Genomic DNA, 21,495 nt, shown 5'->3' with positions numbered 1-21,495 from the left:
TGTAGGCAAGTTAAGACGTTTATGCTATCCTACTTGATGATCTTTTTGTCTTTACACATGCGAGATGTAGGCAAATTAAGACTGCTAATATTAGAAGGCAGATTACCTATTATTGTTCCATGGTTCAAATGTTGGTTGTTTTGTGTAATAATACTAATGTGAAGATGGTTCAACATTGACAATTTTGAAGCCATTGTTTTCTGTTTTAGTCGTTTAAAATATAATGACAACAAGTCGTGATTGAATGCTCCAAGATGGTTTGACTGGTGATATTGGTTGCTCTGCAGGAATTTGTAGTTAGATTCTGGTGGCCGGGATGCAGAAACGGCTTGTTGAGAGCCATGCATTCTAATGGTTGGCCGCGCGGCTACCGACCCTCTATATATGTAGCATAGCATATGCACTGGTGAGCTAGCTGTGAAGTATGACCCTCTATATACCTAATTAATTTCCGTAGACATTCGTCAATGTATGGCATGAAGGAACATTGGTTTGTTTCAGAGTTTCAAGCAAGTATGTTGTGGTGCTTCCAGTTTAACTTCTGTGTCATATTTTTATCTGATTCTGGCTACTGAATGTGAAGTTGAGCTTTCCCGCAAAAAACAAAGAAAAAAGAATGTGAGGTTGAGCTGACAGCTGACTGCGGTGGTGCTATTTGATTTTCCTTTTGTTTCCCTATTATAATAGTTTTGCTCCCAGTCAGGCTACGAAATCTCGGCAAAATTGTGTTATGAACATTAGTAGATAGTACTCACTCCGTTCCTAAATATTTGTCCTTTTAGAGATTTCAAATGGACTACCACATACGGATGTATATAGACATATTTTAGAGTGTAGATTCACTCATTTTGCTTCGTATGTAGTCATTTGTTGAAATCTCTAGAAAAACAAATATTTAGGAACGGACAGAGTAGATTAGAAAGGATATCCAATGCAGTCTTTATCTCCTCTAGTGTCTGCACAAGGGATAAACCATTTTGACAAATCGAACCCTTGCAGTCTTCCATGCTAAATTACTGCCAGACTGCAACGTTCGATTTGAAGCCATGGCTAGATATTTGCAAGGAAAGCTTGAAATCTGCAAGGAAGCAGCTAAAACGGAAGCTGTTGTGGCCGGCGTGAAAGCAGAGGTAGGTTGGCTCATGGCTGGCTGCACACATGTCCAAAAATACTGGAATAAATTAACAGTGGCTTGATTTTCTCAGTAATTAACGCTGGAATCAATTTGTTTCCAAAAAATACATGTACAGGAATTCCGCATATTGCTTGATTTTCTCTGAAATCAATTTGTTTTCAAAAACAGAATGACTAATTCACATCTAGATGTTATTTAAGGATGTCACATCTAATTGTTTCTACCGTTCGATTTGTCTCTGCTTTATTCTTCGCGCACGAGGTGATGCGCTCGCATCGCGTTCCATCCGCGTCGCCTTGTCTTGTCTGTCGGGCCGAGAGGGAGACAACGTAGCGGCCTTCGTTTTTTTGTTTTTGGGCCGGCCTTCGATTTTTGTTTGTTGGGCTTGCTTTAGAATCTGAACAGTCTAACCAGGCTGCTGGAGTCCAGTCGTCACTCTCCACGCCTCTTTTCCCCTCCTCATCCCTTTGTTCTGCCACCATTGTTTTCCTTTTGACTCGATTCCAAGACAGAGACGACCTGATCCGGTGGGCTTGTGGCGACAGAGGTGGCAGGGGAAACCGACGGAGTGAGTGTTCATCCCCTCTTCCTTTTCCTCGCATCTAGGGATGTTTGTTTGTTTTGAGGGATGAACATCAAGAACCCGGGGGGGCTGCTATATATGCAGCCGGTGAATAGTAACTAGCAATCCCACACGGTTATGTTCATGCCCATGGCTATAGATTTGTTTTTGTGTGTGAATCTGATTGTAGCAGCTAGCATCCCAGTCTGTAGTCTTGAGTCTGTACATCTAGGGATTTCTAGTTTTTTGTGTGTGTGAATCTGAATGTAGCAGCTAGCACCCCAGTTTTGTAATCTGAATGTAGCAGCTACCACCGCAGTTTGTAATCTTGAGTCTGTACATCTAGGGATTTTCTAGTTGTAGCACATACTGCATATAGACAGGAGACAAGAGTTTGCCTGCCATTTTTCTCAGAAATTTAAGAGGCATAATACGAGTGGATCAACATTTTCAATGGCATACATTGACATCCTTCTTTTTTCAGACAGTAATGTCTAATTTTTTTTTGTGTGTGTCTGTTTGTCGGGAGCATGTGTATTTTTTTTCTGAATACTTCAAACTTTTCAGACTAAGTGAGGTCTTTCTTATTTCTTAAAAGTTGTGGCATACGGCACAACTTCGGAAAATGAAAGTATAGTAGTAGCAGGCCCAAATGTATAGCTTTTGTTTTTACGAAGATACATGTGCGATTTTTACAGATTTTCTGTTAAAATCCTTGTTTGTTTGAAGATATGTGATTTCAAAATCTAGCAAGAGTATTTTCTGATCTATGAGCACTAGAGAAAATTTATGTGATGTGGTAACTGAAACAGATGGTAACTGGGTGGATAAACTCACTGGTGCTAAACCTTTTTTGAAATGAACTTTGTTTCAGTTATATCATAGCAACCTAAACTTTCAGTATAGTCTACTCCAGATTCAACTTATTTTGTAAGTTTTTTAGTCTATAAGATTTTTAGGCGTCCACTCCTTTCCGAGCAGGATATGAAGTGTACAGTGGAGGCAGTCTTAAGTACCTCTGAACACACCTCCTAGTTTGTTTTTGTACGCCCCCTAGTTCGTTTGTGTGTGTTTGTTGGGGTCCCTAGTTGGAAACCGACCATCGACTCGCAACTAGGGGTGTGTTTTCTCGGGGCCCTCGGTTGCAAGCCAACCATCGACTCGCAACTAGGTGGTGTGTATGTTTGTCGGTGCCCCAGTTGCATGTTGACCATCGACTTGCAACTAGGGGGGTGTGTGTGTTTGTTGTGATCCCCAGTTGCATGCTGACCATCGACTCGCAACTAGGGGTGTGTTTTCTTGGGGGGCCCACTTGTAAGTCAACCATCAACTCTCAACTAAGGTTGTGTGTGTTTTTGTCGAGGGTCCCTAGTTGCATGTCAACCATCGACTCGCAACTAGGGGTGTGTGTTTTGTAGAGGGTCCCCGGTTCCATGTCGACCAGTGACTCGCAACTAGGGGTGTGTGTGTTTTTCCGGGGGCCCCGGTTGTAAGCCGACCATCGACTCACAACTAAGGGTGTGTGTATTTGTCGAGAGTCCCCAGTTACAAGCCGAGCATCGACTCGCTACTAGGGGGGTGTTTGTTTTTGTTTGTCGAGGGTCCTCAGTTGCATGTCAACCATCGACTCGCAACTAGGGGGTGTGTGTTTTGTAGTGGCCCCCAGTTAAAAGCCGACCATCGACTCGCAACTAAGGGTGTGCGCGTGTTTGTCAAGAGTCCCCAGTTGCATGTAGACCATTGACTCACAACTAAGGGTGTGTGCGTGTTTGTCGAGGGTCCCCAGTTGCATGTCGACCATCAACTCGCAACTAAGGGTGTATGTGTTTGTCGAGGGTCCCTAGTTGCTTGTCCACCATCGACTCGCAACTAGGAGTGTGCGTGTTTGTCGGTGCCCCCAGTTGCATGTCGACCATTGACTCGCAACTAGGGGTGTGTTTTTTTTTTGTCGAAGAGCCCCAATTGAGCCGACCATCGACTCGCAACTAAGGGTGTGTGTGTGTGTGTGTGTGTTTGTCGAGGGTCCCCAGTGGCAAGCCGACCACAGACTCGCAACTAGGGTGTGTGTGTGTGTGTTTGTGTGTGTGTGTGTCTATGTGTGTTTTGTGGTGATCCCAGTTGCATGTTAACCATTGACTCGCAACTAGGGGGTTTGTGTGTTTGTCGAGAGTCCCCAATTGCAAGCTGAGCATCGACTCGCAGCTCGGAGTGTGTGTGTGTGTGTGTGTGTGTGTGTGTGTGTGTGTGTGTGTCTGTTTGTTGAGAGTCTCCAGTTGCAAGCCGAGCATCGACACGCAACTAAGGTTGTGTGTGTGTGTTTGTCGAGAGTCCCCAGCTGCAAGCTGAGCATCGACTCGCAACTAGGTTTGTGTGTGTTTGTCGAGGGCCCCAATTGCATGTCGACCATCGACTCGCAACTAGGGTGTGTGTGTGTTTTCTCGTGGCCCCTAGTTGCAAGCCGACCATCGACTCGCAACTAAGTGTTTGTGTGTGTGTGTGTGTGTGTGTGTTTGTTGAGAGTCTCCAGTTGCAAGCCGAGCATCGACACGCAACTAAGGTTATGTGTGTGTGTTTGTCGAGAGTCCCCAGTTGCAAGCTGAGCATCGACTCGCAAGTAGGTGTGTGTGTGTGTGTCGAGGGCCCCAATTGCATGTCGACCATCGACTCACAACTAAGGTGTGTGTGTGTTTTCTCGTGGCCCCCAGTTGCAAGCCGAGCATCGACTCGCAACTAAGGGTGTGTGTGTGTGTTTGTCGAGAGTCCCCAGTTGCAAGCTGAGCATCGACTCGCAAGTAGGTGTGTGTGTGTGTCGAGGGCCCCAGTTGCATGTCGACCATCGACTCGCAACTAGGGTGTGTGTGTGTTTTCTCGTGGCCCCCAGTTGCAAGCCGACCATTGACTCGCAACTAAAGGTGTGTGTGTGTGTGTGTGTGCGTGTGTGTGTTTCGAGAGTCCCCAGTTGCAAGCTGGGCATCGACTCGCAACTAGGTGTGTGTGCGTGTGTGTTTGTTGAGGGTCCCCAGTTGCATGTCGACCATCGACTCACAACTAGGGGGTGTGTTTTGTCGTGGCCCCTAGTTGCAAGCCGACCACCGATTCAAAACTAAGGGTGTGTGTGTGTGTCTGTCAAGAGTCCCCAGTTGCAAGCCGACCATCGACTCGCAACTAGGGGGGTGTTTGTTGAGGGCCCCTAGGGGGGTGTTTGTTGAGGGGCCCCAGTTGCTAGTCGACCATCAAACTCGCAACTAGGGGGGGTGTGTTTTGTCGTGGCCCCCAGTTGCAAGATGACCATCGACTCGCAACTAAGGATGTGTGTGTGTGTTTGTTGAGAGTCCCAAGTTGCAAGCTGACCATCGACTCGCAACTAGGGGTGTGTGTTTTTGTTTTGGTGAGGGTCCCTAGTTGCATGTTGACCAATGACTCGTAACTAGGGGGTGTTTTTTGGGCCCCCGGTTGCAAGCCGACCATCGACTCGCAACTAAGGGTGTGTGTGTGTTTGTCGAGAATCCGTATTTGCAAGCCGAGCATCGAATCGCAACTAGGGGGTGTGTATTTTTGTTTGTTGAGGGTCCCCAGTTGCATGTCAACCATCGACTCGCCACTAGGGTGTGTGTGTTTTCTCATGGCCCCCCGGTTGGAAGCCCACCATCGACTCGCCACTAAGGGTGTGTGTGTGTGTTTGTCGAGTCCCCAGTTGCAACTAAGGGTTTGTGCGTGTTTGTCGAGACTCACCAGGTGCAAGTCGAGCATCGACTCGCAACTAGGGTGTGTGTGTGTTTTGTTATGGCCCCCCATTTGCAAGCCAACCATCGAGTCGCAACTAAGGGTGTGTGTGTGTGTGTGTTTGTTTGTTGAGGGTCCCCAGTTGCAAGCCGACCACCGACTAGCAACTAGGGGTGTGTGTTTTGTCAAGGGTCCCCAGTTGCATGTCAACCATCGACTCGCAACTAGGTGTGCTGTGTGTTTGTTTAGAGCCCCCAGTTGCAAGCTGAGCACCGACTCGCAACTAGGGTGTGTGTGTTTTTGTTTGTCAAGGGTCTTCAGTTGCATGTCAACCATTGACTCGCAACTAGGGTGTGTGTGTTTTGTCGTGGCCCCCAGTTAAAAGCCGACCACCGACTTGCGACTAAGGGTGTGTGTATGTTTGTCAAGAGTCCCCAGTTGCATGTAGACCATCGACTCGCAACTAGGAGTATGTGTGTTTTTCGAGGGTCCCTAGTTGCATTTACAGACTGATTTTGTTTATTCATACTGATTTTCGTGTTCATCTAAGGTTGATTTTTTGCTTAATCGAGGCTGTAAGTCCCCCCTGGTCTGAAATGGCTTTCTCTAGGTTTAGTTTGGTTTCAGTTTGAAATTCTCAGTGGTCTGTCACACGCTTTTGTTTTTCCAGAATGAATTTTGTTGTGATTCAGACATTCAACCCTGGCAGACACACAATTCCTATTCTAGGGGATTCTATATACTTTTTCTTCTTGTTTTCATTTCTGATTCTAGACATGTAATTTTTTTTTCCATTGGCTGGTTCCTCCTGCAGGACATGCTTCAGTCTTTTTGGACAACTGCTTGTTGTTTGTCTAATTACGTATGTGCTTGTCACAATACGATTCAGCATTTTACAACGGCGATGATACAAGAGATCGTACTAATATGTCACCTGTGGCGGCTTTGATCGGTGAAATCAAGCGCTTACTCCAAGGAGACAGAGAGTTTAATTTTTTCCTTTTGCTATATCTTGTGATCAAAACGTTTTTGCCAGCAATAGGTTTGCCCAGTTGGGGGGCGTTCTTCCATTAGTTAGCGATGCTTGCCAAGCTGCGTCGTTATTCTCCACATGGTGCACTAATGTCGGTGGAGCTTGAATAATTCTTTGGTTTTGTGGCTACAGGCTAGTTTCAGGCTTGTGAACTACTATTGGTGGACTTTCCACGAACAAGCATTTTTTTTTTGTATGCTCCAGTTTCTTTTTTGGTGTTCATCATCAGTGTTTTTTGCATGGTCCCTTTTATTTGGTTGGCCATCTTAAGATTTTAAGGGACATGTATCAGTTTGATATCTGTAATAATTTTTTCTGTCAACTCCACTTGGTAAGAATGCTGGGGCAGTCAGTGCAATCAGCCACACCACCACATACTTTTATGCGACAGGGGCTTTTTTGTCTTGTTTTTGCCAGTGACCTCGTGCTTTTTCGCTTGGCGTCGCTCTTCGGTTGGGCACTTTTGTTTTTGGTAGCCACACTTTTCTCTTAACAAATCCAGATTGTTTTTTTCCTAATATCCACTTATTCTTAATTTTTTGTTTGTTTCTTTTACATGCACAAGAGGTTGCATTATGGCTGGATAATGAAAATAGCCCTGAGATGAGACTAGATTAGGCTGGGTAGTTTAAGCTATCGATACAAATAGAGTTTTGCGCACTGAGAGTACAACAATTTATTTGTGCTCAGTTGATACTTGACTATCCTTCAAAATTCTTGTTTATCTATTCTTGTTTCTTTTTATAGGGGATGTAAGCAGAGATACCAACCATCAAAATTCAGAGAGCAACAACATCAATGAAGACCTGGACCAAACTTTTCATGGCAATGTTTCTAAAGTTCAGGCCTCTAACATTGATTTAACAAAAAACATATGCATCAGATAGCATGTTGCTTGATGGTATCAGAAAAATGGTAAATCATTTTTCACCGCAGCAATCTTTTTCGTGTTTTCGTGCCTCATTTTTGTTATCATAAGTTCAATATTGTTTGAATATAATCTGTTCTATAAGAGACTATTTTTTCTTTTTTTATGCAGCTGCAAAAGAGTGATGAAAGGAAACAGAGGAGGAATGTTTTGAAGGAGCAAAGCAGAAAGGTAAATTCTTTTTAATTTCAATTAACATCTTTCACCTACCATGCCATCGTTTTTTTATAAGTACTGTGTTATCAGGCCAAGTACTTTTTTGTTTGATAGAGATGAGTTACTAATTTTAACTTTGTCTTTGCTTGATTATCAGAGGTCAAGGGCTCAGATGGGAACAACCCCAGAATGTTTGCATAAAGGAAGAGCAAGAAAAAGAACGCCCACTTTTCCCTTGTCTTTTTTTGGCAAGCTTGTTTGACAAGAAAAGTGCCCAGACCTGGACTGGCACAAGGCCAACATCTGTTCACAATCCTTTTCTTTACAACAAACAAACTATTCGCAAAAAAAAAGAACAATAAACTAACAACTAAGCCCACAAACACAACGCCCAGGCCCAGGAAAGTGGGGGGTGGGGGAGGTTCATGGGTGCAGCCCAGACTTGGAAGTGACAAACGAAATGACGAGGCCCAGAGGGAGGAAGCGCAGGGTGACAAACAATCGACGAGAGAACAAACACATCGATCGGGAGGGCAATAAGGGATGACGTCATCTTAGATGTGACATAAATGTGTCCTAGACAGACCCTTCAAAAAATACATGTGCAGGAATTCGGAAGTCTGTTTAGGATCTAGATGTGACATAACTATGTCACGTCAACCTGATGTCCACTATGTTTGTGGTTTATTTTTTTGTCTCAACTTTTTTTGTTTTTTGTTGCAGTGTTATTTGTGGAAGTTGAGATGTGGGATCCTTAGAAAATATCTACAGAGGTGAATTAGACAAACTGTTTGGAATATTGCTTGGCTTTCTCAGTATTTAACACCAGAATCAATTTGTTTCCGAAAATACTGGAATCAATTAACAGTGGCAGGAGAAATCACCTCGATCGGCCGGGGAAGGAGCAGCGTCAGGGAAGGAACAGCAGCGGCGGCGGCCCTCGATCTGTCGCGAGATGGCGGGGAAGGAGCAGCGGCGGCTGGGGACTTGCCCAACTCCGGCACCGGAGTGGGTGGCCGCGGCGGGCGTGAGGAGGCGTCCGGGGCCGCGACCAGGGACGAGGAGCAGGTAGGCCTTCGTCTCCGTCTGGGGCCCTACTGCTGACTGCCGGCGGTGGCTGATGCGTGCAGTGCACGCGGGCGACTAGGGAGGAAGAAGAGAGAGGGGTCGATTAGCGCGAGATTTAAAAAGCCAAGTTTTTTGGCAAAAGTGAAATGCACTGCGCCCTCCACAAGAATTTCGGTAAGGGAGTACAATATAGAGTACTCCCTTCATTCCAAAATATAGTGCGTCCGCGCTTCCTGAGGTCCAACTTTGGCCATAAATTTAACCAACGAGACCCACTACGACAGGAGAAAAATTATATAATTGAAAACTTGTTTTGAATACGAATTCACTGCTATATTACTTTTACTCCCGCCGCAGTCGGTCTCGTTGGTTAAATTTATAATCAAAGATGAAGCACAAAAATAGAGGAAACACTATATTTTGAAATGGAGGGAGTACTGTATTTGTTTCAAAGAGGCAGTAAGGATGTGCAGGCATCATTATTTCAGATGAACTCATGCTGACAAGTTGCTTGTGTTTTCAGGCACGGAGATTATTCAGTTAAGGTTGTGGCGAGAAAGAACCATAAATTCAGAAGGCAATGCCTAGGATGGCCTTTATGGACTGAAGTGCTCTCGGACCAGGGACGAAACAGAGCATGCATGCAGATGCAGCTAGCGGAAACAGAGGAGCTGCTGCTTCATGCTCTGTTTTTTTTTTGGGGGGGGGGGGGGGGGGCAACCAATGCATGCCTTTTTCTTCTTCTTTTCCACAGCCATCTTATTACATGGTCTAGAAACATAATTTTGCCATTAAAAATTTAGACCATAATGGCTGATTTGTTGAGAAAGCCAAGCAGCAACAAATCGAAGTCGGCTTCTCGTTGTCTTATCGACGCGCGATACGAGCGCCAACAGAACAGACAGCCATCTTCGCCTGGTGTCCACCCGAAGATACCCCTTGTGTTGGCCAAGGCTCTGATGACTGCTTCCAGCTGGGTATATGCTCCTCACAGCTCCTGTTGCTGTCATGGTAACATACTAACACACTGATGATCTCAGCGATTATATTTCTTGTATAATCCTTCACTGTAATTAAATTAAACTGTGTCACACATACCATAAATGAGAAGCGCAGACGGTTGTTGGCAATTCTTCGAAAGACCCTTGTTTTTCAAATACACTCCTCCTGGCTTGAAGAAGCATCGGAAGATGAGCTTGGAGAGCCTTCCATATTGCACATATTTGGGTGTGAGCTGGATCTCCAGAGTTGTATATCACAGGTTCATCACATATTTCCTAGACTTTTCTCCTGAATCAGTACGCTATAATATTCACTACTGTAGTATTATTTCAGGGCAGCAAGCAGCAGAAGAGGTTTAAAGCATTATTGCATATTGCATAAATCTGGAAGGCATGTATGCATGCATCTCTGACCCGCCAGAAAAGAAGTACCACATGATCTAGAAAAATAGGACACATGCAACAGGCGTGTCTTGTGCCTGCATAGCTTTTAATCATCTCTAAACATCCCCTAATTAGAGATGTCAATCCTAGTACAACGGGAGCAAACCACAACACACCAAATTCCTAGCTATAAACATATTTATTTATTTAATCACTACGCCTTCTTCTACGTTGGCTGTCGCGGTATTTTTACAGCAACTCCTGGTGCGGATTCCTCTGAATTAAGATGACCAGTGAGTAGACAGACAACTGAACCGACAAGCAGCAAAGCGCTTAATTATAAGCACACGTTCCATCTGAATTTGGGGAAAGAAGTCAGGCTATAGAAATATCATGGATCAACGGAACACAAATCACTGAATTATTAATAAGTTTCATCAACGATAAAAACAGTGTACATACATGAGCGTCTTCTCAGGACATGTCAGCGCCATGCAGAAGACACGACCAACATCCTACTCTTCCAACCAAGGTAAAGGACTCCGTCCCTTTCCTCAAGCCTGTAGCAACGGTGGTAGTCATCCAGCAGTGTTTTGATGGTGTTGTTCACCAGCGAACACAGCGGGTATGGCCTAAATCCAGCCATTGCAAACCTTGCCTTCCATTTTCCAAACACCTCATGCCTCTCAACCCTTTCAGCACCCTCACACGCGATTAAACTGATGATATCCCTGGCAAGACAGTGCTGCTCCGTGCTAATCCGTGTCTTGTCATCCCTTGGGAGAGCAACATCTATTGACTCAAACACTGCCGTGTAGTAGTCGAGGGTCTCCAAGTATCTTTGGAAGAATGGAGTTGTGTTTGTATTCGACTCCTGCTCAACAAGAGTCACCACCCTGGGGGCTAGACTCTTGATCATTCTTATAATCCTGTCCCGATGATTTTCCACGCTCACGCTTTCATCAGGAGTATGGTGCAGCTGATAGGCAAAATTCACTACAATAGCCTCCCCAGGTCTTGTGTCAAGATGCTGAATATAAACCTCATGGCTAGCAGCATGGACAGCATTGAACTCAAAGGGAAGGCCACACGAAGCAGAGATGCTATGCAATCTTGTCCCAACCATATCCAGTCCACCACCTCGGGCATAAGCAGAGTTTGAGTCATCTATACCAGTGATTCTTAGGCATGGTGGACCCGCGGGCCTCGCTGCAAGAGCCTGAATGATAGTTATCCACTGGCTCCCCTGTGCGATTTGGAAATCGATGATGTGAACGAAGTTCTCGCCTTTGACAGCCTCTGCTATGGCGCCATTGGCTGACATGTAACCAAACTTGTACAATGGGCACATGTCATAAAGGAGATGCATGTAAGACATGAGCTCGGGGCTTGTAGGTTCTTTGCAATTCAAGGATTTATACAGCTTACTTCCAGAGGAAGAAAATCTGGCAACAAGGCCTTCCAACATGCATGCTCCTAGGCGTTGCATTGGATCTCCAGAGATAGACACCAGCTGACGTAGCTCAGATATCAGTACTTCTGTCTCATATATACCATTCCCTGCAGCAGCCTTACCACATGCTATGATCACCTGCTTCAAATCTCCTGTATTAATTCCAAGAGAATCAGTTGTCGAGAAGTATTCAGTCTGTTCATCAGTTGTCGAGAAGTATTCAGTCTGTTCATCAGTTAGACTTGCACGTGTGATCATCTCATCCGCTGGAACCTAGAATCCAGGAAACATTAGGTGGTTCATGAAAAAATTGCAGGATGGCATTGTTGGTTGTGCCTTAGCAGTAGGTAACTTTACTTACTGGTAGAAAATTGTGTAACGGAGTTGGCTGTGCTGAAAGTGATCCCTGATCATTTAAGATATTTGCCTGTGTTATAGAAGCATCGGGCTGACCATGTCCTACAGCAAGTTGATCCCCAAAACTATCAGAAACAACAACAACAATAATAGTAGTAGTAATAATAATAATAATCTTGCAATGAAACAGAATTACAGTATGGAGGAGGATGTGTAATGCAAAACTAGGCAGGTGTTTAATATTGACCTTGATGCACCGTCTGTTCTTGCTTCGAATCACCAGCGTCATTGTTTGACAGGACTTCAGCCAGTGAGAACCCAATCAATGAATGTCGATCACCAAATTCTGAATCACCAAATTCTGCAATAAATTTTGAGAAACATACAACAACGAAGATCATTGATGGAACGCAGTATTAAAGCTCACCGTGCTGTGCAGCTATGTCATTAGGATATTGCGATGTCCTTTTAGCTTGTACGGAAGGACCTGCATCATTGTTCAGAGGCACTGTGCGGACAGGGCAGCCATTCATCATCAAATAATCAGGAATAAGAACCCCTGATTTTTCCCGCTCCTCAAGTTTCTTGAATGCGGACATTTTCCAGCTCTTCATTTTAAGCTGTAACAGAATCTTTCTTTTATGTCATCACCGTCATAATGTACTAGAACATGCTTGCTTTTATTTGGACTGCAGCAAAGCATCTAATGATCATAACTTTATAAAGCTTCTACATCATCGAAAAGCAATATTTTAGTGTCATAGCAATGTCCAGCAAAATGCTTCTATTTTCCCTGCTATTTTTATGATGAATTTGTCTTTTTATGGGTTTTCTTTAGGTGCACTGGGGTTGTCGCTAGCTCTCGCTTATGTTGAATTCTACTGTGATTGAAGGGGTTTAACAACACGTTTTTATCATACGCTTATAGGAAATAATAAACTCCACATTAGTAGTTTACCTTTTTGGAAGGAAAACTGTAATGGGGGCCCCGACGGTATAAATAGGATACAAGCCAAAATTCATGTCCTCAGGTACTTGAGCCCCGGTGGTGGGATTGTACTCCACTCCCCCAACCAAGTAAGCTAGGCTCACTTCTCTAACATCATTTTACCTTGTTTTTGTTCAGCAACGCAGTTATAGGTTAGCCAATAGCTGTTCATTGTGACACTGAAGTATTCAAAGTTCCACTAGAAAATTTTGCTATTTACCTTGTTACCGTGACAACATTTGCAAGTTAATTGCCAGCACACTATTACTTTAGTGTATATCAACAGCCTATTTATGATGGACATGGAACAGCGTCACATGCATACCTGCTGAAACTGATCAAGGTGACTGACAGGAACATAATCTCCATTGGTCAACACACCGACAAGATCATAAAAATCATTGAATAAGAGTTCACAATTTTCCTCAGCAACTCCATAAGAATAGATCTCAACCCCAGGATCACACGTGGTGGCATGTGTTACCATGGTACTCCAGTCCTCATCCTTCATGCCAGTAAGCTATTTGCCAGAAGTTAAGAGTTTTCTCAGCAAATAATGAAGTGCTAGCAGATATTATAGTCCACATGATCATTTAGCATTATGCAGTCCAAACAAGTCCTAGGAGGTACTGGGTGTATTAATTATATCTATTGCAGGTAATTTGAAACACTGAAGACCGTAGAAACATCATTACATTTTTAAAAGTCTATAACTGTGCATTTACCTTTTGGAGACCAGATTTATCTCTGTGATAATGACGCATCAAGCGCTTCACTGTAGTAATATTTTTATCAGCTAGGTCATTGCAACGCTTCCCCTTTAGAGAAATGTTCTCCAAATGATGTACCGCTTCTTCTTTAGATGGAGGATACCTCTTTCCATTTACTGAAAGTAAACAAATGTTGGATGTCTTATGCCAATATATAGAATCGGTCATTATGGATACCATTGTGTCTGATGATAATAGTATTCAGCAAAGGATTAATGTACATGATAAGCTGCAAATCGATTTACCATGCATATTACTGATCTACGACCTAATATACAAACATTAGAAAATTAAGACGGTCCCATTCTTTCGGTATTCCGCAGGCAATGGACAACTCAAAATAAAATATGTATTGAGCAAAGAAAAGTGCAATCTCAATTCTCAAATAGTCACAGTACTTCATACAATTTTGTGACAGAACTAGGTCATTCCCTTCCAAAAGCAGAACATTTAGTGCCAAGACTTCATATTTCCAGATAAATAATGCCACTGCATGTATAAGGCCATAAAACTTTATGTAAGATATGATGCGTGCTTAACTCTTTTTTTACTTAAATAATCTTGGCAGCCACTTAGAGGAGGAGCATGTTCCTCGGCTGACAATGGCAAACAATAAATGTTTGATTGAATGAGCAGATTGCACCACTGTATTAAAATTTCCAATGCAGTATAATTAAAATATTGATGCCGTGAATAGATAAAGCGTATACTCGTATACTCACATGCGCTTCGGTGGTCTTTGATGACAAAAGGATCAGTAATTGCTTCTTGAACTCTGACCGCAAGATCCTGTCTTTCAACTCTTGCTGTCAATCTTAACTTTTTCCTGTAGCTCTCCGTAAAGAAAAAGGAGCCGATACAGGCCTCGCCATTTTTTAAATTAACAGTTGTTAAGACTGACTCATTCTCATTATACATATGTATCTGCTTGTTGAATTCCTCTTTGGTGAAGTCCGCTTGTCCTCGCTCGGTAAAGAAATCAGCATGGACTGCTAAAATCTCAATTTTTAATTTAGAAAGGTTGCCCTGCGTGATTTGCTTATCGTTTTCAAATATCACTACCTTAGCATTTTCTCCATTCAGCCATTGTACTGGACAACCAGTGTAAAGGGGGTCTTTTGGTCCTTCAACATCGACAAAGCGCAGCTTGACTCTAGTGGTGCCTCCAGATTCAGGAAAACCTTCCGATATCTGCCTAAATTTTAAAATAAGATGAGTGAGACAGTTCCAAAAGAAAAAGAAAAACATGTACGGCCAGAAAAATATAATGCCAGATACCTAGGAGGCTCATAAATTCCATCAGGAAGCGAAGCTGCTTGTCGTTCACCAAGTTCTGCAATAGCTTAAATTTTGAGAAAAATGTAACAAACAAGATCAGTGGTGGAACATAGTATTCAAATTCACCTTGTTGTGCAGTCATGTCTGTAGGATATTGCCATGCCGTTCTAGCTTGTTTGGAAGGGCTTGCATCATTGTTCAGAGGCACTTCACTGACAGGGCGGCCATTGTTCATGAAATAATCAGGGGTGAGCCCCCCTGAGTTCTCCTGCACATCAAATTTCTTATATGCATAGGTACACTCAGTTTCTGTCTCATTCAGTCTGTCAACAATATTCTTTACAGTTGGCCTTTTGTGTCGATCCTCCTGCACACAACTTAAACCTATTTCAATACATATTTTTACTTGCTTGGAATATGCCTTCATCAGACTCGATGTTTCGTGTAGCCTATTTGTCCAATTTTCCTGTACCTACCGATTTAGAGCACAAAAAATGGTAATATATTAGAATAATAAAAGTATTATTATGAATTACATGCGCATTATCTTGATAAAGGCAACACGTTCTCTTACAAAATTAGTGAATTCATGGGAAGACATTTCAGCACTTCTGTAGTAGCCCGCCCGTCCTGCCATTATCTTTATGATTACAACACCCAGGCTGAATATGTCAAATTTACTTGAGATTAAATAGTTGCGTATGTATTCCGGCGGTAAGTACCCTCTGCATCACACATGTTATATAAATGTTACTATTACTACAGATCTAATCCAAAATACATTTACCTTCTCCAATTTCAGTTCATATGAAGAATGCTTACTGTGTCCCTAAAGTACTTTTTGTAGCTCGTGTTCGTTCATCTCCAAACAGCCTTGATATCCCAAAATCTGCAATTCTGGGAACCATGTTCTCATCCAGCAATATGTTGGCTGGCTTTAAATCCAAATGATAAATAGGTGGCTTTAATTTAGTGTGGAGGTATTTCAAACCCTGGCAAATCCCCTTAATTATTCCGTAGCCAGTGTGCCAATCATATTTATCACATTCATCTGCAGCACCAAATAAGGAGAATTCTCGAGAGGTAAATTCTAAGGATGATACCTTAACATGCTATGGTCTCGAAAAAAGAAACCTTAATATGGTAAGTAAAATAAGGAGAACAACATCTTTACCAGAAATATATTTTTCAAGGCTTCCATTAGACATATACTCCAAGCAGAGCGCCCTATGTATCTTTTCCGCAAGAACCAATTTTCCTTCATACATTGCTGGTACTTCCTGAATATGGTGGCAATAGCCAACTAACCGCACAATATTTCGGTGCTGCAGCCTTGCAAGGTTCTTAAACTCATTCTGAAATTGCTCCTCGTCAACTCCTGGCATATCATAGATCTTCTTCACAGCAATCTTTTGCCCGTCTGGATGCACACCCTGCACAACATTTCACATGGTTTAATTTACTGTTCGTAAAGTAGAAAATGCTATGCTTGAATGTGGAAACACAAATCATTTACTGCTACATGAATGTACGTGAGTTCATCATTAACAAGACCAGTAGAGAAATATATATAGTACTCCCTCTGTAAAGAAATATAAGAGCGTTTAGATCACTAAAGTTGACGGGGCTGGTGGTCGGCAAGTTTACTCCCGGGGTCCAATGTTGCTGGGGGTTGCCCGACTTGGAGATGACAGAGATGATACAAACCGAGTGGAAATCCTTCTGAATGAAACCAGGTTCATAAGTGGTCATTGGGATATATCTTTTGCAGCCCTATGTCCTGTTGTAAAAAGAGGTTTGTTAATCCTCTGTGTTTGCTGTTACTTAGTATTTTTTTTCTGGGCTATTCACGCAGCTTGAAGCCTGGAACTTCTAGTTATAATTTTATCAGCGATAGGCGAAATCCCTTGTGCTCAACTGAACCTGATGCAGACTTTGCTGATCTTTGTTATGGTTAAATCTGGCCTAAAGGTTATATGTAAATAGAGTATACAACTTGTAGACTCATGCACACATAGGCACTCATGCGACACCTACTAAGGACGATGGTTGTATGATATTGTTGATGTCAGGAAGCCATGTAAACAATCTATTATCTTACCAAGTAAACCTCTCCAAACGAACCACTACCAAGTTTCCGCTCCTCGGAGAAACCATCTGTGATTTGTAGTAATAAATCGAGGGGCACAGCCGTTGACTCTGAACCTGCATCGTCCATGCTGTTGCAGAAAGAAAGAAATGTTATATTTGACTCCTCAGCAGTTGGGCAACTCACCTTCTCCTTATTGACCTCTAACAATAGGCAAATCGAGCCTTCCCAAAAATATGCATAGATGAATGGAACTTGCACAAATAAGATCCAGCTTATACAGCAACGATCTACTCCCTCCGTTCCTAAATATAAGGTATTCTAGAGATTTCAATACAGACTACATACGGAGCAAAATGAGTGAATCTAAACTCTAAAATAAGTGTATATACATCCATATGTAGTTTTTATTGAAATCTCTAAAAAGACTTATATTTAGAAAAGGAGGAAGTACATGATAATTTACACAGAGCAAAATGTTGTCAACTGCAGAGTGCGGACCCGACAGTAACACAGAGCTGTGATGATAGCAAAAATGCATTGACTTTCAAAAATACCTTTTCCCTCTTTAGCAAAAGCTGCTTCGAGGCTGGCGGGCGGGGGGGGGGGGGGGGGGGGGGGGGGCGTTGGGGCGTTGGGGGAGGAAGGAGGAGCTCAGTTGAGGGCTTGAGGCGGTGGTGCTGCTGGCCGGCAGAAGATTGGAGTCCACGAAGGCGTCCAGGCCTGCTGCTTGCTGGCGGAGGCGGCGGTGACCGGAGAGACTGGTGACGCCGCGCCCTGAATCGTAGCCGAGTATCACATCCAGGAAGGAAGGGATCGACCAGAATATAGCGGATGAACTCGGTAGAAAATTGGGGAGTGAGTTGCTCAAGATTTGCTTTTTGGCAAAAGAGTCGGTCAAGATGGCAGTCATTGTACTATAAACGAATATGGTATTGTTTCTCTACAACGCGCAAAAGCTTTTGCGTGCTACTTTATTTCATTGGGTCATGCTAGTCGTCGGCTAGTCCACCGTCATATGATCGTTTGATTGGCGCCTGTGGCACATTGGATTGGCCTCTCCACATCAAACAGCACACCCTCGCCCGCCTGCTTCGTTGCCGACGCTGCCGGCCAGTTTTTCCGATAAAATGGATACATAGATAGTTCTAGCGTACACAGATAAAAGAAAAGACCATTACTCGTCGCTTTCTGACTCCGACTCGGTAATGTCCTCCTCCGACGTCTGAATGTAGGCGTCAGCATGCTGCTCGTCTTCAAAGTCCCAACCCGATGTTTCTCGTAGCTTCAGTTTCAATTGAGCGGCCTGCTTCCGCGAACGCTTGTCCTCCCGATAGGCGGCTCGCTCCGTCCTCCTCGCGTCCCTCTCCAACCTCCTTTACTTGTAGAACTGGCGCTCGTCAACGATGTCCTGCGGGAAGCGTTCGCGCCACACCACCATGGCTTCCACATCCATCTCGGCGATGGCGAGGCGACGCTGCCGCCTCCAGTGGACACGACGATCCTCGTCGGTGAAAAGCCGCGGGAGAGGCGCCAGATCCTGCGCCCGCTGGCTCGACACGTCGGGAAAATTCATATCCCGACGAGGCCTCAGGAGGCGCCACGCCACCGCGTCGTGCGCGCGGGCCGCCTCCTCTGTGGTGTCGAAGGTGCCGAGGATGAGACGTTTCTCGCGAAACCAGATCTCGGAGGAGAAGGCGCCGGAGCGGTGCTCGCGGACTTCGCGAAAATCCGAAACGCCCAGGTGGCGGATCGACATGGTGGCGCAGAGGCGAGACGAGTGGGTGACGGACAACGAGCGGGGCAGAGTGTGGAGGGAGCGCCTTCTTATAACGAGCGTCGGCCGCGGCGCGCGCGAACCTTTCCCACGCGCTGGAGCGCGAAAACCAGCGCGCTAGCCCGCTTTCCCCCGCGCGCGAACCTTTCCCACGCGCTGGAGCGCCAAAACCAGGGCGACGGCATGGCCGCTGGCATGATCTAAATCGCGCACGGTCATGAAATGGGTCGGCCCGTTGGACGCACTGCCGACCCAAAACTAAAAAAGGATAGACGGCGGGCAGGCGGCCGACCCAAACGGATAAAAAGCGGACAAAAACGCCATCCGTTTGGGTCGGCCTGTTGAAGTTGCTCTTAGTAGCCGTATTTACAAAGTATGCATGGTTCAGTGGAATTAAGGAGTGAGGATACGTAACTTTTCCCTCTTTAGCAAAAGCTGCTTGGAGGCCGGCGAGTGGGGTGGCCGTATTGACACTACTGCTGAATGGTGTGAGTTTTTGAGCCGGAAAAGGGATGGTAAAGCAACGGTGCAGCAGAAATGGACTCGCCTCCCTCGGACTTCGTTAAGCTAAACTTTGATGCTGCTTTTGATGTTTCGTCACGGCAGGGGGCTGGGGAGTCATCGCAAAAGATGCTCAGGAAGATGTGGCGCTGGACTTCAGTTCTTCTGATGAGCGGTTTAGGGTCAACAAGAAAAAACAGCCCCCGCGTCGTCCTTCCTGGCGACACGGGGAAACCCTAGATCGAGCGCCCGTAACCCCCCTTCTTCCTCCCCCACGGCTCGCCGCCACCGGAGGAGCGGCCGGCGAAGTCCGCGTCGGCTCCAGGGAAGGTGGCGGCGGGGCCCTTTTCGTTCAGCCAGCTAGCAAGGCGCGCGGCGAGAGGCTGCTGCGACGGTGGCGTGGGGTAGGGCCATGGCGGCGCGAGGCCTGCGTGCTCGCAAGGAGGCCCTGGCCGGCGCGCCGTGGGGCGAGATCCGCGCGGCGAGAGGCTCTGTGGCGGCAAGATGGGCGCGGACGGCGCCCCAGCGCGGATCTGCTGGGTGGCCGCCTTGGGGGCTCCTGGGTCTACGATGGTGCGAGATCCGCGCGGCAAGAGGCGCCAGGAGGACGTGGTGGGTTCGCGGCGTGTGGAGGCTACGCGTTAGGGCTGTGAGGGACCCGCAGTTGCCGGACCTGATCTGGGTTCCGGTGGGCCTGCGGCCAGTTGCTCGCCGCCCGTCGGCGTCTGGTTGGTGGAGGTGGTAGCGGTGGTGCCGGTGGAGGTTGGTGGGCTCCTCCCTTCGAGCGTGCTCACGTCCGGCTCCTGGAGCAGGGGCGCCGTCAAGCCTGTTTGGTGCATGACGAGTCTCGAGCAAACCAGATCCAACACGGACGTCCGGTCCTTGCGTGCGGCGGTGCGGGCCCGTTGCTTTTGGCTTGGTTTCGCCCTGTTCCGGCGCGCGGCGGCGCGGGTCGGTCTGTTTTGGTCTGGCATTTGTTTTCCTGTGCGTTGCGGTGCGATCTCTCGCCCAGATCTGCGCATGGAGGCAGAGGACGGCCAAAATCGACTTGGTTCGCCCAGGTCATGCGTGCGGCGGTGTGGACTGGTCAGGGTGGCGTGAGCTCGCTAGGATTCTGCGTGCGGCGGTGACAATGTTTGTGTTTGGCAGTGTGTGCTTGGTCTTGCTCTGCCCAGTGGCGCTTCGTTGGTCTCGGACCCTGGTTGGCTGATAGAAGACTCGGCTCCGGATGAAAGTCCTGCATTGATTCTGTCGATGCCAACGGTAACGGCATCTACAAATGTCGTCTTCTTCCTTGGAGGTATCGTTGTGGAGGTTGTTGCTCTTCCTACCCCATGGCTGATGTCTCCGGGCGAAAGCCTAAGATCTGGCTCAGTCAGATCGGGTGATGATGATGTCCTCGACATCATTTCCTCCTTGGAGGCGTCATCTTGGAGACCTCGACGATGGATTCCGATGGTGTGCATGGTTGCTGGAGGAGCTTGGGCTTGTGGTGGTGCCGGCAGGATCTTTTTTGTTTCTTTTCTTTTTGCACTAGCCCTTTTGCTGTGCTTTCCTCCTTTGGAGGGGCTCTTGTAACACCTTCTTCTGATCAATGAATTTGGTAGATCAACTACCAACATTCAAAAAAAAGATGTGGCGCTGGCCGCTTCAGGGCCACTGACCCATCTCAGTTCCGAACTGCAGGCTGAAGCCCAAGCACTGTTGCACGCGGTCCGTCTGGCCGAGCAACATGGTATGGGCCGCACTATTTTTGAGACTGATTGCTTGGCCCTGCAGCAGAATATTGCTACTGAAGCTGCCGATCGTGGACCTCTCGGTGTTTTGTTTCGAGAAGCGAAGTCCCAGCTTAATACTGGTTTCATAGATCATCATGTTGTCTACTCCCCTAGGACTTGTAACTTCCCAGCGCATGTGCTGGCCTCTCTTGGTTCAATGGGTTCTACCGGTGGCCAACATATTTGGTACTCAGATATCCCTGACGATGTACGTCGTGCTGTGAACGCCGATTTGGTTGGTCCTAAGTAATTGGAATGCTAGGTGTTCCAGATCAAAAAAAACTTCTTGGAGGCCGGCGAGCGCAGGCGCGTTGGTAGGAAGGAGTAGCTCAGTTGAGGCTGCTGGTTTTTTTTAAATGGTCGGGAGCGCGGGGGGGGGGGGGGGGAGACTCCTTACCTGAATATATTTCAAAAGTTCGTAAATTTGAAGATGATATGCCGGCTCAGTCTTCCGGAGGTGCTCATAGGGATAGGGTGTGCGTGTGTGCGTTCATAGGGGTGAGTGTATACGCGT

The 21,495-nt window shown here is 45.8% G+C and overlaps 2 protein-coding genes and 2 long non-coding RNA genes across 9 annotated transcripts; 1 reads left to right on the top strand and 3 right to left on the bottom strand.

The window, feature by feature from the left end:
- Positions 1–1,618: 1,618 nt before the first annotated feature.
- Positions 1,619–8,336, top strand: LOC109749686 (uncharacterized). Its single transcript, XR_002229702.3, has 4 exons — positions 1,619–1,703; positions 7,201–7,368; positions 7,493–7,552; positions 7,695–8,336. It is a non-coding gene; the product is annotated as an uncharacterized lncRNA (long non-coding RNA).
- A 980-nt stretch (positions 8,337–9,316) lies between these two features.
- On the bottom strand, positions 9,317–9,937 carry LOC141022163 (uncharacterized). The gene is made up of 2 exons (XR_012183197.1): positions 9,704–9,937; positions 9,317–9,608 (listed from the first exon to the last, which is right to left on the bottom strand). It is a non-coding gene; the product is annotated as an uncharacterized lncRNA (long non-coding RNA).
- An 18-nt stretch (positions 9,938–9,955) lies between these two features.
- On the bottom strand, positions 9,956–17,520 carry LOC109749682 (scarecrow-like protein 21). 6 transcript variants are annotated; one of them, XM_073498247.1, is made up of 15 exons: positions 17,483–17,520; positions 16,938–17,055; positions 16,011–16,269; positions 15,659–15,887; positions 15,411–15,561; positions 14,963–15,308; positions 14,837–14,891; positions 14,281–14,753; positions 13,514–13,674; positions 13,114–13,308; positions 12,228–12,420; positions 12,048–12,161; positions 11,805–11,902; positions 10,453–11,716; positions 9,956–10,346 (listed from the first exon to the last, which is right to left on the bottom strand). In XM_073498247.1, the coding sequence occupies exons 2-14, from the start codon at positions 17,052–17,054 to the stop codon at positions 10,475–10,477; spliced, it is 3,633 nt and encodes a 1,210-aa protein (XP_073354348.1). In that variant the 5' UTR covers position 17,055; positions 17,483–17,520; the 3' UTR covers positions 9,956–10,346; positions 10,453–10,474. The 6 variants fall into 6 exon arrangements, with proteins under 6 accessions (XP_073354348.1, XP_020164220.2, XP_045085156.1 ...); XM_020308631.4 differs by lacking the exon at positions 17,483–17,520 and having other exon boundaries at positions 16,938–17,342; XM_045229221.2 differs by lacking the exon at positions 17,483–17,520 and having other exon boundaries at positions 12,048–12,146; positions 16,938–17,342.
- Positions 17,521–18,303: 783 nt separating this feature from the next.
- LOC109749683 (ethylene-responsive transcription factor ERF098-like) lies at positions 18,304–18,684 on the bottom strand. Its single transcript, XM_020308632.1, has one exon. The coding sequence runs from the start codon at positions 18,682–18,684 to the stop codon at positions 18,304–18,306; it is 381 nt and encodes a 126-aa protein (XP_020164221.1).
- Positions 18,685–21,495: the final 2,811 nt, after the last annotated feature.

The sequence above is a fragment of the Aegilops tauschii genome, chromosome 5, assembly GCF_002575655.3.
Source record: "Aegilops tauschii subsp. strangulata cultivar AL8/78 chromosome 5, Aet v6.0, whole genome shotgun sequence".
Classification (NCBI taxonomy): Eukaryota; Viridiplantae; Streptophyta; class Magnoliopsida; order Poales; family Poaceae; genus Aegilops; species Aegilops tauschii.
Note: the sequence above shows the minus strand (reverse complement) of the source record. Positions and strands in the feature narration are given on the sequence as shown.

Excerpts from the sequence above, each read along its gene's own strand:
- LOC109749682 (XM_073498247.1), bottom strand. The coding sequence starts at position 17,054 with ATGGACGATGCAGGTTCAGAGTCAACGGCTGTGCCCCTCGATTTATTA. Across the intron at positions 13,675-14,280 it reads CAAAGACCACCGAAGCGCAT|TAAATGGAAAGAGGTATCCT; the intron begins GTGAGTATACGA and ends GTTTACTTTCAG. Across the intron at positions 13,309-13,513 it reads ATAAATCTGGTCTCCAAAAG|CTTACTGGCATGAAGGATGA; the intron begins GTAAATGCACAG and ends TCTGGCAAATAG.
- LOC109749683 (XM_020308632.1), bottom strand. The coding sequence starts at position 18,684 with ATGTCGATCCGCCACCTGGGCGTTTCGGATTTTCGCGAAGTCCGCGAG.